Consider the following 23759-nt stretch of genomic DNA (forward strand, 5'->3'; position numbering starts at 1 on the left):
TTTACTTTTAAGCTGGGTTTCCCCTTGCTCAGCAAAAGGGGACACAAGCTGAGAAGCTACAGGTACTGGCTTTTGGCATACTCTGTTCATATCTGAACTAGGGAACCCCAATTTAGACTAGGAAGTAGAATAGAGTGATCCTAAAATTTGGCTAAAACTGTAGTTTTAAACTTCTGCATTTTTCCTAACTAGTGAGCTTTTTTTTTTTAAGTATAGTTTTTCTCCTCCTTACCTGCTAACATCAAAAAGAATCAAAAAGTATAGGAACCATATATCTGTGCTTATTATTAATAAGAAACTATACTCCAAATTATCTATCTTCTTTCAGGATGACATGTGCCTCATCTTTACTTTATCTTTTCAAAGTCATTAGTTTGTTTTGGTTTTTTTCTCCCTCCATTAAAAATATCCCAAGAGGGGGCTGGGGAACTAGCTCAGCAGTTAAGAGCACTTTGTCCCTCTTGCTGCAGAACCAGTTCAATTCCCAGCACCTATATAGCAACTAGGAACTGTCTGCAACTCTCATTCTAAAGCATCTGATGCCCTCTTCTGGACTCCTAGGGTAGTACACACAAGGGGTGCACATATCACACATACACAGAGAGAGAGAGAGAGAGAGAGAGAGAGAGAGAGAGAGAGAGAGTTAGTTTCAGGTGTGGTGGTACATGCCTTTAATACTAGCATCACGAAGAAATATCTAGCCCCAAACATCAACAACAGCAGTGCTGAGAAACCCTGGTCTATAAATACAAATGGTCCTGTATATACAAAGTCATTCTGGATGTACAAGATCGGACAGTGGTGGCGCATGCCTTTAATCCCAGCACTGGGGAGGCAGAGGCAGGCAGATTTCTGAGTTCAAGGCCAGCCTGGTCTACAGAGTGAGTTCCAGGACAGCCAAGGCTATACAGAGAAACCCTGTCTCAAAAAACAAAACAAAACAAAACAAAGCAAAACAAAGGAAAACAAAAAACAAAAAACAAAACAAAAAACAAAAACAAAAAATATCACTAATAAATAATAGAGTCCTGCACCAGTGGTCATATAAATAGTACAGTAAAGGTACTATATACACCTGAGCGCAAAGTCTAAAGAGTCAGGATTTGTAGCTGCTCCCTTTATTTCAAGTTTGCCTAGCAACAGAGATGCCTAGTTAGGTGCTAAAGAATGTTGCTGCCATCTAGAGGAAGAGAGGAAAATTTCCTCCAAATGCCACACTACTTATTCCAAGACCATAAGCGGCAGGATCTCTGCCACATGTTTTTCTTTCATAACACTAAAGAGAGAAAAGAAAAAAATCACTTATCTCCAGTCTGAGTGTATAGTATGAGACTGAAAGCCTGTGTTTCTGATAAGGACACCAAGTGTTTGATTTTATTCTCATGCTTAACTGCAGTACAGAGTGGCCCCAGAATTCTCTTGTAAGACCTTTCTTTCAACACATCATTTTCTCCAGAGCATAGCCAGATAGCAATAAGTTGCAGGCCGCTTATAAATCACAGTGATCCATTCACTTTTACCAAACTATGAAATGTTAAAAGGTATATTAGCTCAAATAAAATGAATACAAAGAAGAACCAAGTTGTGGCTGGAGAGATGGTTCGGCAGTTTAAAAAAACATTGATTTTGCAAAAACATTGATTTTGCAGGACCTGTTTCAGTTCCCAGCGTACACGGGGTGGTTCCCAACCTTCTCTACCTATAGTTTCAGGCAATCTGAACTTCTAACTTCCTTGGACACCGGGCATGCATGTGGAACACAGACATAGATATGGGCAAAAACTCCTACACACTAGATGTGTGTGTGTGTGTGTGTGTGTGTGTGTGTGTGTGTGTGTGTGTGTGTGTGTGTGAAAGAGAGAGAGAGAGAGAAAGAGAGAGGGGGGATTATAAAATCGATAATAAGTAAATAGATGATAGACAAACAGACAGACAATAGACAGTAATAAGTAAATAGATGATAGATGATAGACAGACAGACAGATGTATAAACTAAAGAAACCAGGAAGAAAAACACAACCATGTCTTGAAAGACATAAGTTTTTTCTCTAAACAAACATAATGTGACCCCACACACACACACACACATGCACACAGGTAGACAGACACAAATACACTGACACACACATATATATGAACACACAAAGACACAAGATACACATTCACAGAGACAAGTACACATACACAAAGATACACACACAGCCTACAAATATAACTGTAGAAACAACTTCTCTAAGAACTTGAAATGTGTGAAAAGGTTTGTTCATTTTTGCTTGCTTGTTTGTTTGTTTGTTTTCTGTTTCCTCTCATTTCTGGAGAAGCTGTTGGACAAAATAAATGGTTCTTCCTCCTCACTCTCTCTATGGGGTATCCTTACTGCATCCCACCACTAACATCCTTCCTCCTTGAGGTTTCGGTAGAGCATCCCCATCACCTTCCACCTCTGACATTCCACTGTGACACAATATCCCATCCCGGTCTTTCTTCATTCAAGAAGGAAAGCCTTGAAGGAAACTTCAATCAGGACAAAAGAGAGCCTCGTAAATAAGACATGGTTCCAGAGCAGAAAGAATAATCTGATGGCCAGCAACACCCCTTTTACGGCTCATGGGCTACAGCCAGACTGATGGGAAAATGTTGCCTGAATAAACAAGAGATGAAGCAATAGATGTAGCACAGAGGTTCTCAACCTGTGGGTCACGACCCTTTGGGGGTTGTATATCCAATACTCTAGCTAATCTTTATCTTACAATTCATAACAGTAGAAAAATTACAGTTATAAAGTAGTAATGAAATAATCTTATGGCCTGGGGTCTCCATGTGAGGAACTGTATTAAAGCGTCACAGTGTTCCAAAGGATGAGGATCACTAATGGAAAGCAAGACACAAAATTTTCATAAGTTTGCTACATGCCAATTCCCCTAAGGACAGAAACGTGGGCGGTATTAACTATTACAAGGGAGAGCCCTTTCTTAGGAAAATGCATGACACTTTTGGGAACATACACTGTTATTAATGTTTATATTATATTAAGTATTAATGTGACAAGATGCAAAACTTGTCTTCACATTTCTCTGAGTTGTTTGAGGGGCAACTGACATAAGGCAAGAGATAGCTCTTAAAATGGCCCTAAACATGCCATAATCTGTCTCTCTAACTGTTACTGTTAAATGCAGTAAAATCAACCACAGAAATTTCTTTAAAGAAATATTATATTTCTTCCTTGAGCAGAGATGCCTATTCCTTCAAAGATCACATGTTCTGAGCACTCTCCAAATATGAAAAAAAAAATGGACTAATGATTATTTGAAATCGTAACCATTGCCTGCCCACCATCACAATATGTAGTCCTTCATAGAGAAGTCAATCTAGAACTGAGTAGAAAGCTCTGTCCTTACTGGTGAGTCATCCAGGTGTCACACGGTTCTGGAAGAGAGTTCCATCAGCAATCTTGATTACTTGTGGGCTCTACGTTCAACAACACCATCTGTTTATACAAATGAGCCCATGAGTGTAATAGTGGCACATCTGTTAAAGGGATATCCAACCACTTTCAGATTATATTTGAGGCCTGATCCATGGGACAGAACTCAGCTATAGTACTGTAGACCCAAAAGTCAATGGCCAGGACTTCATAGACCCTAGTGGGAGACTACTGCTGTTGTTGATAAGTTGCCATTAAGTGCCCATTGAATTGCCTTCCAACTTCCTCTTACATCAATTTTGTCTCCTATCAAGTCCACAGCAACCAATTTTTTTCTGTACAACTAATCTAAGAATGGAGCCTTTCTTCATGTTTTCAAGAAGGTAGGTGTTCTTTGAGCAAAACTGTCCTCTGTAACATCCTCATGAGGATTTCCCTTTCCCACTTCTTTCTGAATATATTGATTAAGCCTATTTATGTATCCTCCCCATTCACTATTATTCTAGAAATGTCCCTGTCTTATCTCCTGAGTTAGTTTCTTTGTTTTGTTTTGTTTTGTTTTGTTTTGTTTTGTTTTGCAGCTCTCATAGCCTCACTTGTTGACATACCTCTGATTTTCCTGAAACAAAGAGGTTAATTCTGATAAAGAATGAGGTAGGAGGTGGAGCTTGAAGCCTCAGCATTTGTCTGGAAAGCCTTTAGTAACTCCCTCATTCTCATTCTGAGGGTTGTAGGACTGATGTCATTTCAATGTCCTGTTAACATTGACATTGAAAAGATTACAGACACCCCAATTCAGTTCTTCTTGTACATGTTGGGGATTTCTGCTGAAAAACAGGAGATGTGTCCCCCACCTCTTCCCCATCCTCTTCCCTCTCCTGCTCCTCCCTCTCTCCCTCTCTCCCTCTCTCTCCCTTTTATTCTCTCCAGTTCTAAACGCTCACAACAATGTAGTTGTGTTATGGACTGTTCCTCCTATCTCTGGGGTAACTAGCTCAATCCAGAAGCTTCACTTTTACTGGAAAATTGTTCTTAATTCTCTCTTTCCACCATACCCTTTGCACTTGTCTCTCTTGTATAATTTCTATTAATTGGATGGTTCGCTTGATGAATTAATCCCTTAATTTTTAAGAAATGATGACTTCCCACTTATCATTTTGTGACATTTGACAAATTCTGTCTTCTAAAAAAAATGCTACTGAGATTTTAATTTGTTTTTAAGTTCCAAGAACTCTTTCTGTTTCGTGAAGATTCGGGGTTATTTTTAGTGATATTCTGTTCTTGTTTCTCAGGCAATATTACCTTTTATTCTTAGAAGATATTATTTATAGCTTTACCATTTCAACAAGTTTTTATTTCTTCTCTTTCTTTTGTTGTCTCTGCTTTCTTTTGTGTTCCTCTTGTTCCAAATATGTCTACTCACTATATCCTCTTAATTAAAAGCTTATTTTCAATCGTCACTGATACCTGCACAATGAGCAACAAAATGGCCCCTGCAACGTTCTTTGTGCTTGCAGTGATGGACTTCACTGTGAAAACATTTGGCGGGCCATGGATTGAGGAATCCCTAAAGTTCAGAATTTCTAGATCTTCTCAACTTCCACATTTTTGCCAAAGTGATGCAGGTCAGGCTGTAGACATCCTCTAGAAGACTTCTCTCTCTGCACCGTATATATGTGCACTTCATCTTCAGCGAGTCTGTTCTACCACAGATAGAGGCGGGTCTATCATACAGTGAAGCTGGTAATAAAACATTAATGTAGATGCCATGTGAATTTCCATGTTATATTTCCTGAGCATGGGAAAACAGAGTGGATACCTGTGCTCTTCCGCAGAAAACCTAAGCCATCAATCCAGTTATTGTGTTGGCAACAGGAACAACGTTGCCTGAGTTTTGAAAATCTGAGACAATCACTTATATCTCGGCTTCAACCCCAGATACCCCTGAGCCTTTGGCTCCTGGCAAGTCATGCTGTGGTAGCTGTCTGTTCTATCCCAATTCCAACCATCCTACTGCATATAAACTACCAACATCCTCACGTGATGTGTTCTCTGAGTACTTGTTATCTCTAATAGATCCCAGGAACAATGAGCTTCATGTCTCTATAGTCCAAATTGATTGCCTGTGTATAAGCTGCTGCCATTAGGAATACTTGGTCATGAGTTTGAATCCATTTCCCTACTTTTTTTGACATATGCCTTTTACTCTCATTGCACAGACACAAAAACTATAAGCTTTTTCAGGACTCCTGTCATCATTGCTTCCTATAGTTGTTGCCCAAACTAGCCACTATTTCTCTCTCTGCATCTGTACCTGACCGGGATGTGATTGCACAATTCTAACCATCTAAAGATAGACTCTATCCTTCACTGTACCTTAAATTTGCAATGGCCTGGTACCTAGTTTTGCTTGATTGGATCCATGGAAGACATATTTTGTAGGTTTTGACTATAGATGTCAGGATCCCTGAATGCCTCTGCACACTTTCTTGCAACCCTGTCTAACCACAGTGTGTAATGTAGCCCCTGCTCAATGTGTTAGAGAATGAGAGTCTGTATTGTGGTCTAGAAGCCAGTCCACTCAGAATTCCCAGATGGAAGCCCCAGAGATACTAAGAAGGCACAGGGGAAGGCATCTTTGATGTGTGTGCTTTTTTTTCCCTTGCATTCATTACATGTTCCTGTTTCTGGTACTACTGTGCTCCTATTCTCTCTCTCTCTGTCTCTCTGTCTCTCTGTCTCTCTCTGTCTCTCTGTCTCTCTGTCTCTCTCTCTGTCTCTCTCTCTCTCTCTCTCTCTCTCTCTCTCTCTCTCTCTCTCTCTCTCTCATCCTGAGCCTTTCTGGTCCTCTGCAGTAATAACATTTGCTGTTGGGTCTCCCTAACACCAGCTGACGTCCTGGCTCCTGGAGTCTGCTTAGTTACTGTCTGTCCACATCTTTCCTGCTTTAAAGGTTTTAGAACTATGATGTTTTCCTCTGCCCTCCTTGTTCTGGCTTATAATGGCCTTTTATTTCCTAACTGCAAAGTTTAGTGGATTTTTGAGAGAATGTCAAGCCAACAGATATACTAGACTAGATAGATGTATAGCCAGAGTTAACAAGTCTCCACTTCATTTTATACTTGAAGAAATGGAAGACAATAGAATGTAAATAATTTGTCCAAAGCTACATGATAGTGGTTGGTGAGGGAATTAAAGAGATAGAAAACCCTCTACAGTCCAGTGTCCCTTCCTCTACTTCATGTCACATTCATGGTTAGGTCAGGCAGCCAATGTGATGGGCCAAGTCTTACCCCCAGTTTACATTATTATAGGTTCCTCTGTATTGCAGGTGAGAGTCTGCAGTCACGAGGTTTGTTCTAGCCTTGACAAGTACTAATATGATCAGCTTATGTGATGAGAACTGTAAAGTCAACAACGGGACATTCTGTATTTCCCAGTTAATGTCTAATTGTATACCATTATTCACACAGAATTGTGAATTTTGTCAGTTCTCATATATAAACCAGAAACTGATCTGTTAGTATTTAGAATTTTAACTACATAGGCAAAATCTGAGCTACAAAGTAAGACAAATTTGCAAGCTACAGGGTGTGGCCATGACACACAGGTAAATGACCCTCAAGCTAGTTGGAAATGACTAGAACTGGGTGCTTCATGGTTTGGTGTGTAATATTGCACAGATCAGTTGCAATATCTAATTTCTGCCAATAACTAACAGTGGCTATGTCAAAAGCTTTGTTCCGGTCCCTTACATGAAACTGTCACAGGCTGCCACATTTTCTCTCAGGCCCTTTTCCAGAGACTACACTTAGCATCATACACAACTCCAGGAAGAATCAAACCAGCATGGGGGGTTGGATTAGCACGGGGGTGGGGGGGGAGCGTCTGAAGACACCAATGGAATATCCCATACCTCTGAGCAAACAAATCTTTGCTTCTAGATAAATGATCCCTCTTGTCTCGTTTCTTCACATAGACCTGTCTGTATCACTGCATTTCCCAATGACAATTACATTCTGCAGAATATAGCCACCTGTAACACCAAAGTATGAGCATTCCTGCCTGGTTTGTAGAATTCAAACCCTCAAGTGAAGTAAGGACACATTTGCTGCAGGGCCTTTCATCAGTTTCCATCCCTGTCTCATCATTCCACTTTGTATTGCTACTCAGAGACTCTTGCCTCACGCACAGGGTCTGCTCAGTCCCCATCAGTTCCTCCCAAGGGTGTGTGCTCTCCGAATTTGACCTGGCACTGTGAGGAGACTCGATTAGCACACTGATCAGGTCCCTTAGTGAATAATGGGAAAAAATTAAGAGTGCTAACGTTTAATGAACTCCTGTTCTTACCATCCACTTTGACAGACACTTTATAGGCATCTCATGTCAACCCAAGACAACTTTATGAGCAGAAATGGTTATTATCTTCCTTTTATGGCATCAGAAGCTGAGACTTTGAAAAGTTCTGGATGACTCAATTTGCAAGTATAACAAGTAGGAGACAGACCTAATTTTTCCAAATTCAAAAGTTGTATCCCTAACCACTGTGATTACTATCAAACCAAACCAAAGTGAAGAAGCTTCGATTTATGTGAGGGAAAATTAGGGGCCCAAGATATTTTAAGATGTATGACTTAAAAGTCCAATGACAATGGTCTTCAGAGTTTAAGACTGAAAAAGGAAATGCTTGTCAAAGTGCAGTGGAATGTAGCTGCGAAGAGATGAGAGTCTCATTTAAGGCCAAACAAACAGGAGGCAAAACAGCAAAGCTTATAAGAAGTGTCTCCAAAACTATCTAATAAAATTTGGCATTATATCTAAGTAAATTAAATTCCAAAGTGATACTCAATTCAGAAATTGACTGACTTTGACATGATGGAGATGAGTTACATAAACAACATGTAAGAGAAGCCAATGGATTTGGTCTTCAGTGTGTTAAATTAGAGGGGACATTGGAATGTTAACACAGCCCAAACAATCAACTATTTGTTTCAAAATAAATATTGGAGGTACAAGTCAACAATCAATATCTGAACCACTGGAGTTTTAAGATGTTGTTATAGGCAATGTCAGAAATAATATGTGAGGATAATAGAAAGATTCTAGTGATGGAAACAACCATGTGCATAAATAATACAGAATGGAGGAAGGAAGTATAATAAAGATATGAGCTGGGTGCTCCGAGACTTTCAAGATGTAGTCCTCCTAGTGAAACTAGAGAGGGCTTTATGGGGGAGCAGGGAGCAGCTGAGGTGGGTTTTCAATGATGCATCCAACATCAAAGGGCAGAGAAAAAGGGAGGGAGGTTCCCAGTAGAGTAAGCAAAGCTTGCAGCTCTCAGGAGCAGGCTGTCTTAGGAATGCAGTTAGTCCATGAGGCTGAAATAGAAGGTTCTGGAGTAGGCAGAAGAAAGCATAGTAAAATGCTAGGTAGAGGAAGTAGGTTGGAGCCAGATAATGGAAGGCCTTGAAGTCTGTACAGGGAGTTCGGGCTTTGTTCTGTAGATAATTTGAGGTCATCCGAAGTTTGATCATTTATGACTCATAGGCCGATCTTTTATTTCTTTCTGTATATAAAGTTATGATTTTTTTATGAAGTTTTGCCTCTTATCTCTCCCCAGTCCTCTAGTTTGTTTGGTAGCCTGCCCTTGGGTTAATGTTCCTAATGTCCCTTGCAATTTGCATGCTCTATTCAGTATTTCTAATTAACCCTTTATCTAACCCAAAGCTCTTTTTTCCCCTCCTTCCTAGACTCATAGCTGAAAGTCTTAACATCAAACAGAGATGTCAACAAAAGAATTCTTCCTCTTTGATTTTAATCCTAAAGTCTATTTCTGATACACTACTCATTTGACCCAGATCCTATTTGCAATAACAAAAGGAAGAGTCTGTCTCAATGCTTTTACCTCCGTTTTCCTTTGGAGAAGATGTCTCCTAGAATACCATCTCTGGGTGTTTCCCTTCAAAGGGCTCAGCTTCACAGTAAATGGATCTGAAGAAGTGAAAATGTGTCCCCCTAGGGAGAGCCTTTCTGTTTCAGACCTGAAAAGTGTCTAAATGTGAGAAAGTTTAAGAGCCTCTCCGGACTTTTTCAGTCCAGTCCATCCAATGAGAGAGAGAGAGAGAGAGAGAGAGAGAGAGAGAGAGAGAGAGAGAGAGAGGCAGACGCAGAGGCAGAGGCAGAGGCAGAGGCAGAGGCAGACACAGACACAGACACAGACACAGACACAGACACAGACAGAGAGAGAGAATTCAAGGAGTCGGATCCCTGAAGTTTGCCTCCAAAGTGGCAACAGAAATAGTTCATCAAAACCAGTCAAATTTAATTATAATCTTAGGAATTTTATTTTAGTTGTTAACTAAAATTCCTTTTGGTGACATGAACCCAACCTCAATGTCCCATCCTCAATAAAACAAAGAAAATGTACCTTCCCTCCTTCCTGTGTGACTGTCATCTGAGTTCTATTTCTCTCTAACCCTCAGACACTAACGTTACAGTTGGATATTTTTTTCACATGATTAAAAAAGCTCAACTATTTAATATTTTATATCTTGCTCTTTTAAACATCAAATTATCCCCCCAACAGCCCTCCCCACTCATCTCTCCCATATCCACCTTCCCTTGATTACACATTCCTCCTTAGTGTCGCAGAACACATTCATAAAGCTCATGAATGGGAGTTGGGAGTAACACAGCAGGGAGTGGGGACCACAGAAGGGAAGACACTCCTTCCCAGGGTTACTTGATATCCTAATGTTTAAGAAAAATAGGAATTCAAAACCTCCATGGGTTTTGTACATATTTAAATTTTTTAATGTTTTTAGAATATCATCTAAGCCTAAGCAGGCAATGGAGGAACCCCAATCTTCGTGCTGAGGACTCAGCCATGATCTGACTGCAGAGAGCCATCCAGCATCCACACCACATTTTATTTTTACTGTCTTTTTACTGTCTCCTGGCCTTGGTGACATAAGGAAAGGAAAGGATGCCTTCAGCAGGTAGATACACTTCCTCTTTAAGTGCTGGTCGCCTTTTCTCTGAACCTTCCACCAGAGTCACCTGTCCACTCATGTCTCCCTATCAGTAGATTATATCCTGCCTTGATACAAGCAAATGGGAGCTAAGAAAGCTATCAGGGGGTTTTAACAGTCCCAGATACCTGAGACAGTTCCCTGCCTTTGTCTCCTTAAGTCCCAGGGAAATCGAATACTTTGGAAAACAAACAACAACAGAGAAAGGAAGCCCCACAAAGGAACATTGAATTGACTCATACCGTGTCAACTACGGTTTTCCCCTAGAAGTAGACAGCTTCCTAAACTGAATTAACTTTCTCGTCCTGTGTCATCAGCCTTCTGAGTCCCTTACCAAGGACAGCACATGTTCATAGCATCAGAACACTCTGTACAAGAAGAAAGGCTGTGTGTGTCAGTATGTGACAACCCTAGTCCCGTTCTGTCAATCCTTGAGTGACTGGTAGATGTACATGAAAACATACAAGAAATTGTCTGTGACACTTATGCAGTCACCAATGCAGCCAAGTTCACCAGAATGAAAAATAAGTACAGACCACTACAAGCTACAGACATACTATTTTTGGTTTGGGCGTCTTATGACAGACCATATGGATTAAATTCACCTTTAAAGGCCCATGAGCCCTGCTCAGCAATCTAGCTGCATGCACAGAATTGGAGATCTGCAAACCCTCCAGAATATGACTCAGAGTGCAATGTGTGTGTTCCCCAGCTCTCGGTCGAGTTATCCCTGAGCCCGGCTTACCTTCTCCAGTGGTGTGACTATTGGAGCCTTTCTGCTCATTGGGATTCCTTCTCTTCATGTTGACTTTGACCTCTAGACTTCAGTGGTTCTTAGCTATCTTGGCTGGCTTCTACATTTGATGATCTTTGGAAACCGTTCTACTTATTCAATTATCCCAGTAGCTCATCAGCTCACCCCATTTCCTAAATCAGAGCCCCGGCCCTCTTCTAGCCTCCTCTCTTGACTAATCATGGCCAATATGGATGTCCAAAAACAGTGTCATCCGGGCTGGGAAAGCTGACACCTGGCAGGCTCAATTTCCCATGAGGCTGTGATAAAAAAAGATGCATTTGTCTTCCTGATTTAGGCTTTGCTACCTGATGGCCTGTTGCCTACATCCCTGATTTCTTATGAATTCATTCTCATGCTTTTTTTCTTATTTTAGATGGGAGGCTTGTCTCTTGGAAACAGCTTTCTCAATTCAGGCATCAACACATCTCCTTTCCTCTTCTGTTTCTTTTGAGAAGAGGATATCACTGGATTATAAGAATATTGACATGGCCTTTGGACGCTTTGAGGTGACCCTTCCCAACAGAAAATGCAAAACCTTTACAAGATCAGGTCAGGTCCTGGTAACTATTTCTGACACTAGGGAATATCCAGATGTCCTGTGACATTTCTTTTAACCTTTTTTTTTTTTTTTTTTTTTTTTTGAGACAGGGTTTCTCTGTATAGCCCTGGCTGTGCTGGAACTCACTTTGTAGACCAGGCTGGCCTCGAACTCAGAAATCTGCCTGCCTCTGCCTCCCGAGTGCTGGGATTAAAGGCGTGCGCCACCACGCCTAGCTCTTTTAACCTTTTACTGAGCTGTGGGAATGGCCTCGTTGGGCACAAATCCGAAGGGCAACACTATTCTTCTGGTCTGTTCATCTCAAGATGGATGGCAACACGCATCCTCCATACAAGTTGCCATGACAACTAAAGAAATACTGTGTGCACACAGATCATTTAGCTTGAAGACTAACACACTCTCGCTGGCCTCACAGGCTCCCTTTGCCTTACAACTTGGGGCTTATCTCTGGCTTCATTAGTATGCAGCGCCTATCAGTATTGGGTGGCATTTTGCAGCTATGGATATTCCCCATTACACAATCTTCCCCCACAACTGTTCTCCCTTGTCCTTAAAACCAAAACATCGTCAAAGGTTCCGCACAAGCAAATCTATTCTCCCTCTCCACGGCCTTATCTACAGGTCAAATGCTACCCAATGGCATGCTTTTAGAATAGGAAATAGCACCATAAACCCCGCGCTTGGCCCTTTTAAACCACAGGGAAGTCCCACTGCCAGCAGAGTGAGAAATAATACTGTTCACAGAACGTGGGCTAGTTCAGGATGAGGGCTGGGAGCTACAGTGGCCTGTGTGATGAAACCCATGCTTACATCATTTCCCTTCCAAGAACAACCACTCAACTCCCACCTGGCCATGCCAGCATCAGTAGAGAAAAAGGCTGGGCCTCATTTGGTGAAAGGTTTGTTGTATTTAAATCCTTTCCATAGATCTATATATTAAAGCAAATAATCAGAATATCACTACAAACTTTAATTATTATCGATGGGTTTATCATCTGAAAATAATGATGAAAGTCATATATTAAAGGCTTCTCCAGAACGAATGTTTATAGTTCAAACGATGTCATGATAAATGCATTTGGTCAACGTGAAATGTAAACATGAGTGAGTGTTTAGCCACGAATAATGAGACTTTTAACTTGTAAAAGTGGGTCAGCCATATAAGTTCATTAATGAACAGATGAGAATGTAATAAAAATTCACACTAGCTTCCCTTCCCAGGTTCTGGTAGACCCCTTATACATCTTTACCAAGAACAAGTAGTGTGGAGGGAAACTCTCCGGGCTATTAACACACATAAGACTGACCAAGAAAGAGTACAGGGCAAAAGGAAAGGATGGAGTGAGGGCCAGAGAGGAAGGCAGCTGACCTCAATATTCTAAGTTGGTGGTGGCCAACAGGGACTTCATTAAAACTCTGGGCCTCAGTAGTCCAGTTAAAGAGGTGAGTCTACACAGGAGCTAGTCATTAGATACGGCCTCCTAGGGCTCCCCAGCAGAGCTCATACAACACAGGGATGCAACGCAGGATGACATCCAGAGTTTCACATGCTTCTTCCTGCTTATTAAAGTCCAGCACAACCTCGTCTGAGCCTTGTAGAATGACCTAGTTCCAAACAGTACTCATGCCTGTGGCATTGTCTTCATTTGCCACTGGCAGCCGCCCGTCCCATGTACGAGACACCCCAGACGTCACACTCCTTGGGCCTCTCCTTCCACTTGCCCTAACCACAAGTTTATTCCACCTCTGTTTCCCTGTCCCTTGTCTATAGCTATCGGCCATGTTGCACACTGGTGTATCTGAGAACGACAGTCCAAATCTTTGACAATTGGTCAGCAATAGCACGTCCATGTAGAAGCACAAGCCACCACTCCATGAGAGTGTGGAGTGGTCACCTGTCAGCCTGAGGGAAGGTGTTAATGTATCAGAGTATCGGCAATGACAAGGGCATGGAAGAAGCCTAATCAATATTTATTGATAGAATAAATTGTCTTAGGTGACTCTGCAATGGGGACTGCTTTCTGTTTACAATGGTATTGTTTTCCCACTGACTCGGTTCGCTGTCCTTGAATATAATGGTCATACCTGACCATAGTCTGGGTCTGTATACAGACCACAAAGAGTTAAAATGCAGTGTGTGTGTGTGTGTGTGTGTGTGTGTGTGTGTGTGTGTATACACATATATATAACTATATACACATAGTTATATATCAGTTATATATAGTTATATAATATATATGTATAATTAAAAATATATCTATGTACATATACATAGATATCAGATATATACAGATATATGTAATTTTAATTATAAAGGTCCTTATAGGGTTAGGCAATCAAAAATCTATATACTATAGTTAATTATAAACCTAGTACCATTGGGAATAGCATTCCCCAGCCCCCTCTTCCCATGTTTCACTCACACAAATTTGAGCTCCCTTTTCCAAATTTAACCAGCCCAAGAGATGACATCTTAAAATAGCCGTTCTTTTGTGAGAATGTTGTGGTTTTGTTTCCTCTGTTGAAACGGAAACTCTCCACATAGCCCTGACTGGCCTGGGATTCTCAGTCCTCCTGTCTCAGCCTCCTGAGTGCTAGATTACAGGTACACAGAGCCGCACCTGGCTCGCATAGCTGCTGAGTTAAAACATGCCCTCTTGTGTTGTTGAGAGTTAATTAAAATGTCAAAAGCATGTTTTAAGGGCACATAATTAATGAAATTTTCTCTGAGGATGCCAAACACTAAAATAGAAGCTATCTACCAAATCGCACCACAGACTCACTCACGATGCTGTGCAGTGCCAGCTCTGTAACGGTAACCTTCATTCTGAAGGCAGCTCTGAGGACACCTCCGAAATAAATCTAGGGTGCAAGGATGCGCCTGGTACAATCCAGGATTCTCTGCTGGCATTCTAATACCATGGGTTTGCATTGTACTCTAGACTGGAATTTATAATTCATGAATACAGCCTGTGAAAAATACAATGCATATTTTGTTCATTTTTAGGATGCGCATATGGTGTGTTGTGGAGATTAAAAAAAGAAAAAAAGACATTCCCAGAAGCAACACTCAATACTCTATAGCCATAAAATTACAATAATGGAAAGCTTTGTTGTACTGCATAAAAAAGAAAGTTCATGAAGCCGTCTGAGTTAGGGGCTCGGGTCTTTAGAACTCAGAGAGGAATCTTTCAGTTAGATAAAAGATTAAACGGAAGGTTGTTCCTGCTGGGAGCCAAAGCAAGACCTTAAGTCTTGTATTCAAACCCACTTCCTGCCATGTCTGACTTTCAGCAGAAAGGTTTTGAAGATACATTCGAGACCCAGAGAAAGGTAATTCTACTTCAAATTGAACAACATGGAGAGAGTCAGACACTCATGCTGTTGTTGTGACTATTGGAGAGGCTTGCTGGGTAAAAACACAGGTTTGCTCTCGTCAGATTTGAAGAGGAAGGTGTGTTTCTACTCAGCCATGAGGAGTTGTTGCCTTCACTTACAAAGTGAGATTTTGGGGTGGGTGAAAGAATGAATGAACCAAACAGATGACTTTGGAGCCCTCAAATGTGGGTATGAAAAAAATCGCTTTGCTTTAGAAGAGCTGACAAAGAAGTTACTTTTTAGTTTTTTATTCTTTGTGAGTCTCACATCATGCACCCTAGGCCACTCATCTCCCTGTCCCCTCATATCCACCCTTGCCCTTGCAATTCCCACCCTCCCCCCCAAAAAAAACATACACCCAAACAAAATAAACGAAACGAAACATAGAAAGCATTTTGTCATGGAAGCTGTAGAGTTTCCCACAATATACCCTTCTGTCACCACATTTTCACTAGTGAACATTCATTGCAATGAGGCATTGGTGTGGTTCAAGGTCTCTGACTTCTGTGACACCAACAATATTGGCTCCTCACACGGTCTCCTCGGAGCTGGCTCACCCACATTCATGCCTCCAGAGCCAAAACCAATGTCCTGCCCAGTCAAAGACTGGGGCCCTTTCTCCAAAGGGCTGCAGCTGGTGAGAGGATGGGCCAGGTCTCCCACTCTCATAACCACTGGGGTCAGCTCTCCCAACTGCCTCAGGTAGTGAGGGGTGAGGGAGTAGAGAGACCAAGAAGTTATTCTCCTACTTACCTGACCCATTTGGGACAAGAAGTCATGAACATTGGTAACTGATGGTTTCCCAGGTCCTCCTGGCCTATGATCCATCATGACACATCTACCATACTGTCTGTATTTCTACATTAAATATTAAATTCAAGTAAACTTTCTCCGAAGTGGTCGGTATAATAAATCATTAAAAAAGAGGAGAGCAATACTGTACCAATTGTGTCATGTTAACAACTACAAATGGACTTGATGCCATAAAAAAAAAAAATACATGCATCTTGAAGATCTAGTTATTTAAAAGATCAATATGTACGCAAATATATAATTTAAAATTTTATCTTATCATTTAGTTTGTTTATTGTTGTGTAGCTCAACTATTTTATAAAAATTTATTGAAAATAAGATTATCATAATTTGTATATTAAAATTTGTATTTTATTTGTATTTTAAAAATAACCCTATTTAAAAATGGGGTATAGAGCTAAACAAAGAATTCTCAACTGAGGAATACCAAAGGGCTGAGAAGCACCTGAAAAAAAATGTTCAACATTCTTAATCATCAGGGAAATGCAAATCAAAACAACCCTGAGATTCCACCTCACACCAGTCAGAATGGCTAAGATCAAAAATTTAGTTGACAGCAGATGCTGGCGAGGATGTGGAGAAAGAGGAATAGTCCTCCACTGTTGGTGGAATTGCAAGCTGGTACAACCACTCTGGAAATCAGGCTGGTGGTTCCTCAGAAAATTGGACATAGTACTTCTGGAAGATCCAGCAATACCTCTCTGGGCATTTATCCAGAAGATGTTCCAACTTGTAATAAGGACACATGCTCCACTATGTTCATAGCAGCCTTATTTATAATAGCCAGACTGCCCCACCTGGGGATCCATCCCATAATCAGCCACCAAAACCAGACACTATTGCATATGCCAGCAAGATTTTGCTGACAGGACCCTAATATCTCTTGTGAGGCTATGCCACTGCCTGGCAAATACAGAAGTGGATGCTCACGGTCATCTATTGGATGGAACACAGGGCCCCCAATGAAGGAGCTAGAGAAAGTACCCAAGGAGCTAAAGGGGTCTGCAATCCTATAGGAGGAGGAACAATATGAACTAACCAGTACCCCCCAGAGATGTGTCTCTAGTTGCATATGTAGCAGAGGATGGCCTAGTCGGCCATCAGTGGGAGGAGAGGCCCTTGGTCTTGCAAACTTTATATGCCCCAGTACAGGGGAATGCCAGGGCCAGGAAGTGAGAGTGGGTGGGCTGGGGAGCAGGGCAGGGGAGGGTATAGGGGACTTTCAAAGAGGAAACTAGGAAAGGGGGTAGCATTTGAAATGTAAATGAAGAAAATATCTAATAAAAATTTTTTAAAAAAGAAAAAATCTAATAAAAAAATTTTTGAAAAACAAATAAATCACTCAAAAACATTGGCATTATGCCTTTGTGCAGTCAACATGGGCTTGGTAAACCTACGAACAATGTCAATGCATGATAATAAATTTGGTTATTAGAAAATATAAAGAATATAATGTGGCTATTAGATAGTTTGTCAGAAAAAAATGTATAGTGGTTTACTTTATTGATCACCCTCTTGCTTTTACTTGTGGCTGGCAGATCTGAGGTCAGTTAAATAGCTCTACATTTTTCATGGCACAAAGTATATTCTGATTAAAGCCATTAGGCCACCCGAGGCCACTCGTTATTTTCTTTCATTAAAACAGCTTCTATCGTGATGACATCTTCTAATAATGAGAAAGAAAAACTTAAAAAAAATAAATACAGTATCAGGCCCTTCCTATGAGTAATATATCAAAACTGGAAAGTCAAGGCTAAGCGCCGTCAGAGTGCGCGCTTAAGAGGAGCAGTCCACGGAGCAGGAGCACAGACTCCATCTCTAGTTCTCTCTCACATTCCCTCTGCATCACATAGAAATCTAGAGACCTCACCAAGCAGACCCGGAAGCAGTGTGTGGGTTGCCTAATTACAGCACCCTGAGATTTAGCCACTTGGTAGCCAGTTTTCTCTTTATGAAAGAGGCCTACTAATGATTTCTGTAATTATCATCATTATTAGCACCTCAAAGGTAGCCCCGCCCAGAAATGCTGGGAACTGGTGGGGTAGGACATGGGTGGAGTCGGAGTCTTCCTTTAAATACCTGTGCTCGAGGTCCAGGCTCTCTTCTCTGAGGGCAGTTCTGAAGTGTTCTGAGTACCCATTCTCTGTCTCGCACATCATAGTCTAGAACTCACCTCTATTGAACTTTTGTTCACCCATCTGGAAGATCCCAGCCAGCAACCATGGTTGACGATGAGCTGACTGCTTTGGTAGTAGATAATGGGTCAGGGATGTGCAAGGCAGGTTTTGGGGGTGACGATGCCCCCCGTGCTGTGTTCCCCTCCATGGTTGGTCGTCCACGACACCAGGGGGTCATGGTAGGCATGGGCCAGAAGGACTGTTATGTGGGAGATGAGGCCCAGAGCAAGCGAGGCATCTTGACCTTGAAGTATCCCATTGAACACGGAGTCGTCACCAACTGGGATGATATGGAGAAGATCTGGTACCACACTTTCTACAATGAGCTCCGGGTAGCACCGGATGAACATCCTATTCTTCTCACCGAGGCACCCCTTAACCCCAAAATCAACCGGGAAAAGATGACTCAGATAATGTTCGAGGCTTTCAACACACCTGCCATGTATGTAGCAATCCAAGCCGTGCTATCCCTCTATGCTTCCGGAAGGACTACAGGTATCGTGATGGATTCTGGGGATGGGGTCACTCACACTGTGCCTATCTATGAAGGTTACGCTCTGCCTCATGCCATTCTACGACTAGATCTGGCAGGTAGGGACCTGACTGATTACCTCATGAAGATTCTGACAGAACGAGGCTATAACTTCACCACCACAGCAGAGAGGGAGATCGTGCGGGATGTCAAAGAAAAGTTGTGCTACGTGGCCCTGGACTTTGAGCAGGAGATGGTCACTGCAGCCGCTTCATCCTCACTAGAGAGAAGCTATGAGCTCCCTGATGGGCAGGTGATCACCATTGGAAATGAACGCTTCCGGTGCCCAGAAGCCATTTTCCAGCCTTCCTTTCTAGGCATTGAATCCAGAGGCATCCATGAGACAACCTTCAACTCGATCATGAAGTGTGATGTAGATATTCGTAAGGATTTATTTGCCAACACTGTGCTGTCTGGAGGCAGTACCATGTACCCAGGCATTGCCGACAGGATGCAGAAGGAAATTGTAACCTTGGCACCAAGTACCATGAAAATTAAGATCATAGCTCCCCCAGAACGCAAGTATTCGGTTTGGATTGGGGGCTCCATCCTCGCCAGCCTGTCCACATTCCAGCAGATGTGGATCAGTAAGCAGGAATATGACGAAGCTGGACCTCCCATTGTTCATAGAAAATGCTTCTAGGTAAGCTACCGTGTCCCTTTTCCTGGGTCATAATGATGGTACCCCACCTCACCCAGGACACTGAAGGTAAATCATTGACTTCTTATTGAGTGTACAAGCCAGGAAATCTGCGTCACCATCCAAGTATCCAGGGCTAGGACACAGCTAACCACACTGTGATTTTTATCAGCTGAGGGAATTCTGATATCATATTCCGTTTTTTTATGCCTGTAGGGCTCAAAGAAATGTGGGCTTGCTTACATGAAAATATGTGACAAGGAGTAAGATCATGAGAATATAATTTCAGGCTGAATACAATTTGCAAGCCTTATATAGAGCTCTTGCTGAAATGGTCAAAAACACTCTACAAATCTGCAATACAAAAGTTTAGCAACTATGTCTTAGTCCCTTTATTTATTTACTTCTTTCTATGGATATAACGAATTATACAAGTCAATCATCTGTATCCACATATGCATCAGGAAAGTAAAATATTACATCTTAAACCATAATAATGTACTTGGCTGACTGAGCAACTTATGTGCTTGTTTTTATTCTCTAGTCAACGTCTTATCAGCTCTGTATTTCAAGGAATTGACTTATCACATAAGCATAACTAAACAGTTACCATTCGATTAGTGTGTATAAATCAAATAACTTTTCAAGTCAAGGTAAAGATCTGTTGGTCATGACTTAGTTCCTGGACTTCATCAGACTCACGAAACAGCAGACCTACAGACGATGCCTAACTGTTTACACAGAAAGATATTGTTGTATCGAGTTAATTTTGTTCTGCCACAGAGTGACAAGAATAATTTTATCGATATCTCTCAGCCTAATAATGTGTCTTGAGTAATATCTGTTGGCCGTGATTCTGGGTATTCCTCATATGCAAGGATGTTGCTATGGGAAGCGCAGCAGCAGCATCCTTGCAAGCAGGGAACTAGAGTAGAAGTTCAGTAGCCTCAGGTGTGCTCTTGGGAGATTTGGTTGTCGTTCTTCATTTTATGACATCCAACGACTGGCAACACGTGTGTACAAACGTGTCTCTGAAATGTTAGCTTCTCAAAAAACATATTAGGGTTTCTTCCTACAATGTTTGAGATGATTTAGTGGACCCAGTGGTGACTGAACAACAAATCTTTAGAATGACCATATCTGTTTCCATCTATGCTGTGATTTCTCATCATTTGGTTATCAGGGTAATTTGCATTTTTCATGTCTTTTTCTAAAAAGTTAAGATATTCATCTGCTTATTTGCTCATGAAGATACTGTTAGACACGTGGGAGGAAGGAATCCCTTCTCTTTCATATTAGTTTGGAAAGCTCTTGTGTTTAGACATGTGAATTTGGAACCTTGATTAAAATAGAACGTTCCCAATACCTTGATTATTCTTTTATTTCCTTTATCAACTGAGCAGGCATGCTGCTGCAGTTGTTCCATCTGCAGATGTGCTTTCTTTTACAAAGCTTGCTTTTCATTTAATTTCATTAAAGTAAGATGGCGACATGCTTGTGTTTTGGCTTTCCTGTTATTTCCCTCACTCCTGCCCACGAGAGTGTGATTCCAAGAGCATCACTCTCCCTGCATACGGCCTGCTCATCCCCGTGTTACTCATGTTCAGCCTGGGCCTCCTACATTCGCTCCCGTAAAGTTAAAAGTCAGTTTTTAAATAGCTAGGCAGATAAGTTTATAAATCCCTCATAATATTAAGGTTTAGTGGATGACCCAGTATTCAGTAATTAAGTTAGAGGTAGTGGCAACATAATAACATCCTGGATTTGTTGTTATGATGCTCCTCATATAACAGGCTGAGGATTTCTCACAAATATTATGACCTATATTCTGAATTACTAGAGGAAAAAAAAAGTAAAAATGTAAAACCTGTGTCTCCAACCACGGAAAGTTTGTGGGCTAGATGTGGTGAACTCTTGAGAGATTAAGCCACAGGACTCTGACTTGTACGTGTTAACCCTGTAAGGCAAACAGCAGTGGAAACCTCAGCTCGTTGAGTAGACTCTTCCTCCATGTACACTGATTACTTAATTGATGAGTTTAATCAGGGCTCAGCCCACCTCAGAGCTTTACAACTCGGAATCAATGTCATGTGCTTGACTAATACAATTGGACTGTTGCTCACCAGTGGTTCACCAGCCTGGCTCATCAGACAAATTACTCAGAGAACCTTTTACAAATAGAGATTTCTGAGCTCTAGACTCAGAAATTCTGACTCAGTAGGTCTAGGGTGAAGACTCGGGGTCCCAGCGTGCAACCAAGGAGAAGATTTGCCTCTCTGAAGAACCCGGAATCTAACGCACATAACAGATGCAAAAGATGAGGAAGAACTGTAGACACCTGAAATACCCATCTTCCTGGTAAGATTGAAAGCAGCAAAGCAGTGTCCTCTGGTGGGCTAGCGACACAGCACAGAGCAAGGCTTTTATCTTCCCCCATGTTGCATCCTGAATGAGAGCTGCAGCTGGTGCTCTGAGGTTCCCCAGATAGCAATTTCCCCAATCATGGGGGATGTTTTCCTAAAACCAAGCCTGATCCAAAGCTTCTTTGACATGTAGACCTGTTCATTTAAAATACTCTCCCCATCCCCTCCGTCCCCGGATGTGGCAGAAACTGAAAAGAAGCGTGGGGCCTTTAAGGTTAAGTTCAAGTGTCACCCTTCTGAGGAGCCTTTTATAGACAAAGTAAATGGGACAGAGACGCTCCTCTGTTGTGTTCCTAACACATTGTTTATATGCATGCAACACAACGTGATAAACACTTCCCAGGCATATGTCCACGCTCCCACACACACCACCAAAAAGCACCTGGAGGACAGAAACACAGACAGTGTCTACCCACCTTTGAATTTTCCTAGTGCTGACCACACTGTGCAATTCAACATAAGTGGCTCGAATGAATGACTTTGCCGAACCCCACATAATTCCCTGTATAGATTGCTGGATCTGCGCCTGAGCCCAGCTCCCTCTGCTTCCTCTGAGGCCCATTCTCTGTCCTCCCTTCTCGTTCCTTTCCCCTTCACTGCTCTTCAGCATGAGAGGCTGGGTATTCAACTGCCTTTTGTTTGCCAGTAAGTTCACCGCTTTGATTGACCAAACAGTGAATCAACGCTCTCTTCAAAACTGTGTGCTAGTCACATGGCTGCTGAGATAGAAGGGGAACAAAGGAAGGAAGGAAGGAAGGAAGGAAGGAAGGAAGGGAGGGAGGGAGGGAGGGAGGGAGGGAGGGAGGGAGGAAGGAAGGAAGGAAGGAAGGAAGGAAGGAAGGAAGGAAGGAAGGAAGGATTGGGAGATGGAAAAGGGAAGAAGTGAGGGGGAAGAAGGAGACTAAGGAAAAGGAAGGAAGAAGAATGGAGAGACTAGGGGAGAGAAGAGGGGGAGGGAAAAGGGACATCCATCGCTCAGAGTGCCCTGGTACATTTAGCTCTCTTAATGCATTTGCATTCTTCCTGATAGTTTCCTTTGGTTTTGTTGTTGTTTCTGTTTTGGTTTTGGTTTGGGGGCGGGTGCCCCCAATTATCCCAGAGTTGAGAGTTTCAGGTATCCGACTGAAACTCAAACACTGTAAAGCCTTGAAAAGTATGTTTTTGGTGTGACTATTTGGAGCCTCCTTCTGGTTTATAAAGCATTCCTTTCTAAGATGTTTGAAGTTAGGGACTAAACACGTGGCTCTCCCAATACTGCTTCCAGATGTTGCTAAGTACAGTAGGAATGACTTTACGGAACACGTGCATGCACACGTGAGGAACTTCATTAAATCAACTGACACCTTAACACTCGCTTTTTAAAAATGAAAGAACCTGTCTAAACTGTAATCATCATTTAAAAAAGAGAAAAAAAGCTAAATGGTGAAGATTCTACAGCTTTCTTGAGTTGTATACCTTGTTTTTTCAACCTATTAAAAATCTGCCTTTCTAAGTAGCTGGTGTTTTTAACTTATAAATGGGAGCGTCACTAAGATGTGATGGTAAGATGATTTGTCTAGACAACACAGCCTTGTACATATTTGCAAATCCAGTCTATCAGCATTTATCTCTTCTTTAGGTACTGAGAACTTGAACGCTTGATATTCTTATTTAAAGTAAGTAGAAATTATGTAAGTAAACAGCACATTATTCTCTCTAGCTTTGGGAATGATGTGGGAATGTGAGCACACACAACCCATGTGACACTGGATCTGAGGAAGAAGAAAATAGACACACAGGCAGAATGAGAAAGATTAGGGTTCTCACTGAGATACCCTTTGTGGGCATGTGGCACCAAAAGAAGTTCTTCTTGGCTGTGTTATGGGTTGGGGGAAAGCAAGGAAGGAAGGGTTTCAATACTGAATCATAACTTCCTAGCCCCATTCCTCCACTTGACATGTTCCCTTGGAGCCCCTCAGAGGAAGTCCCACATGTCACCTCTTCCAC

The 23759-nt window shown here is 41.7% G+C and overlaps 1 protein-coding gene across 1 annotated transcript; it reads left to right on the forward strand.

The window, feature by feature from the left end:
* The first annotated feature begins 18102 nt into the window (after positions 1 to 18102).
* On the forward strand, positions 18103 to 20839 carry Actbl2 (actin, beta-like 2). Its single transcript, NM_175497.3, has one exon. The coding sequence runs from the start codon at positions 18223 to 18225 to the stop codon at positions 19351 to 19353; it is 1131 nt and encodes a 376-aa protein (NP_780706.1). The 5' UTR covers positions 18103 to 18222; the 3' UTR covers positions 19354 to 20839.
* Positions 20840 to 23759: the final 2920 nt, after the last annotated feature.

The sequence above is a fragment of the Mus musculus genome, chromosome 13 (genome assembly GCF_000001635.26).
Source record: "Mus musculus strain C57BL/6J chromosome 13, GRCm38.p6 C57BL/6J".
In the NCBI taxonomy this organism is placed as follows: Eukaryota; Metazoa; Chordata; class Mammalia; order Rodentia; family Muridae; genus Mus; species Mus musculus.

Coding starts and splice junctions, on each gene's coding strand:
- Actbl2 (NM_175497.3), top strand. CDS start 18,223: ATGGTTGACGATGAGCTGACTGCTTTGGTAGTAGATAATGGGTCAGGG.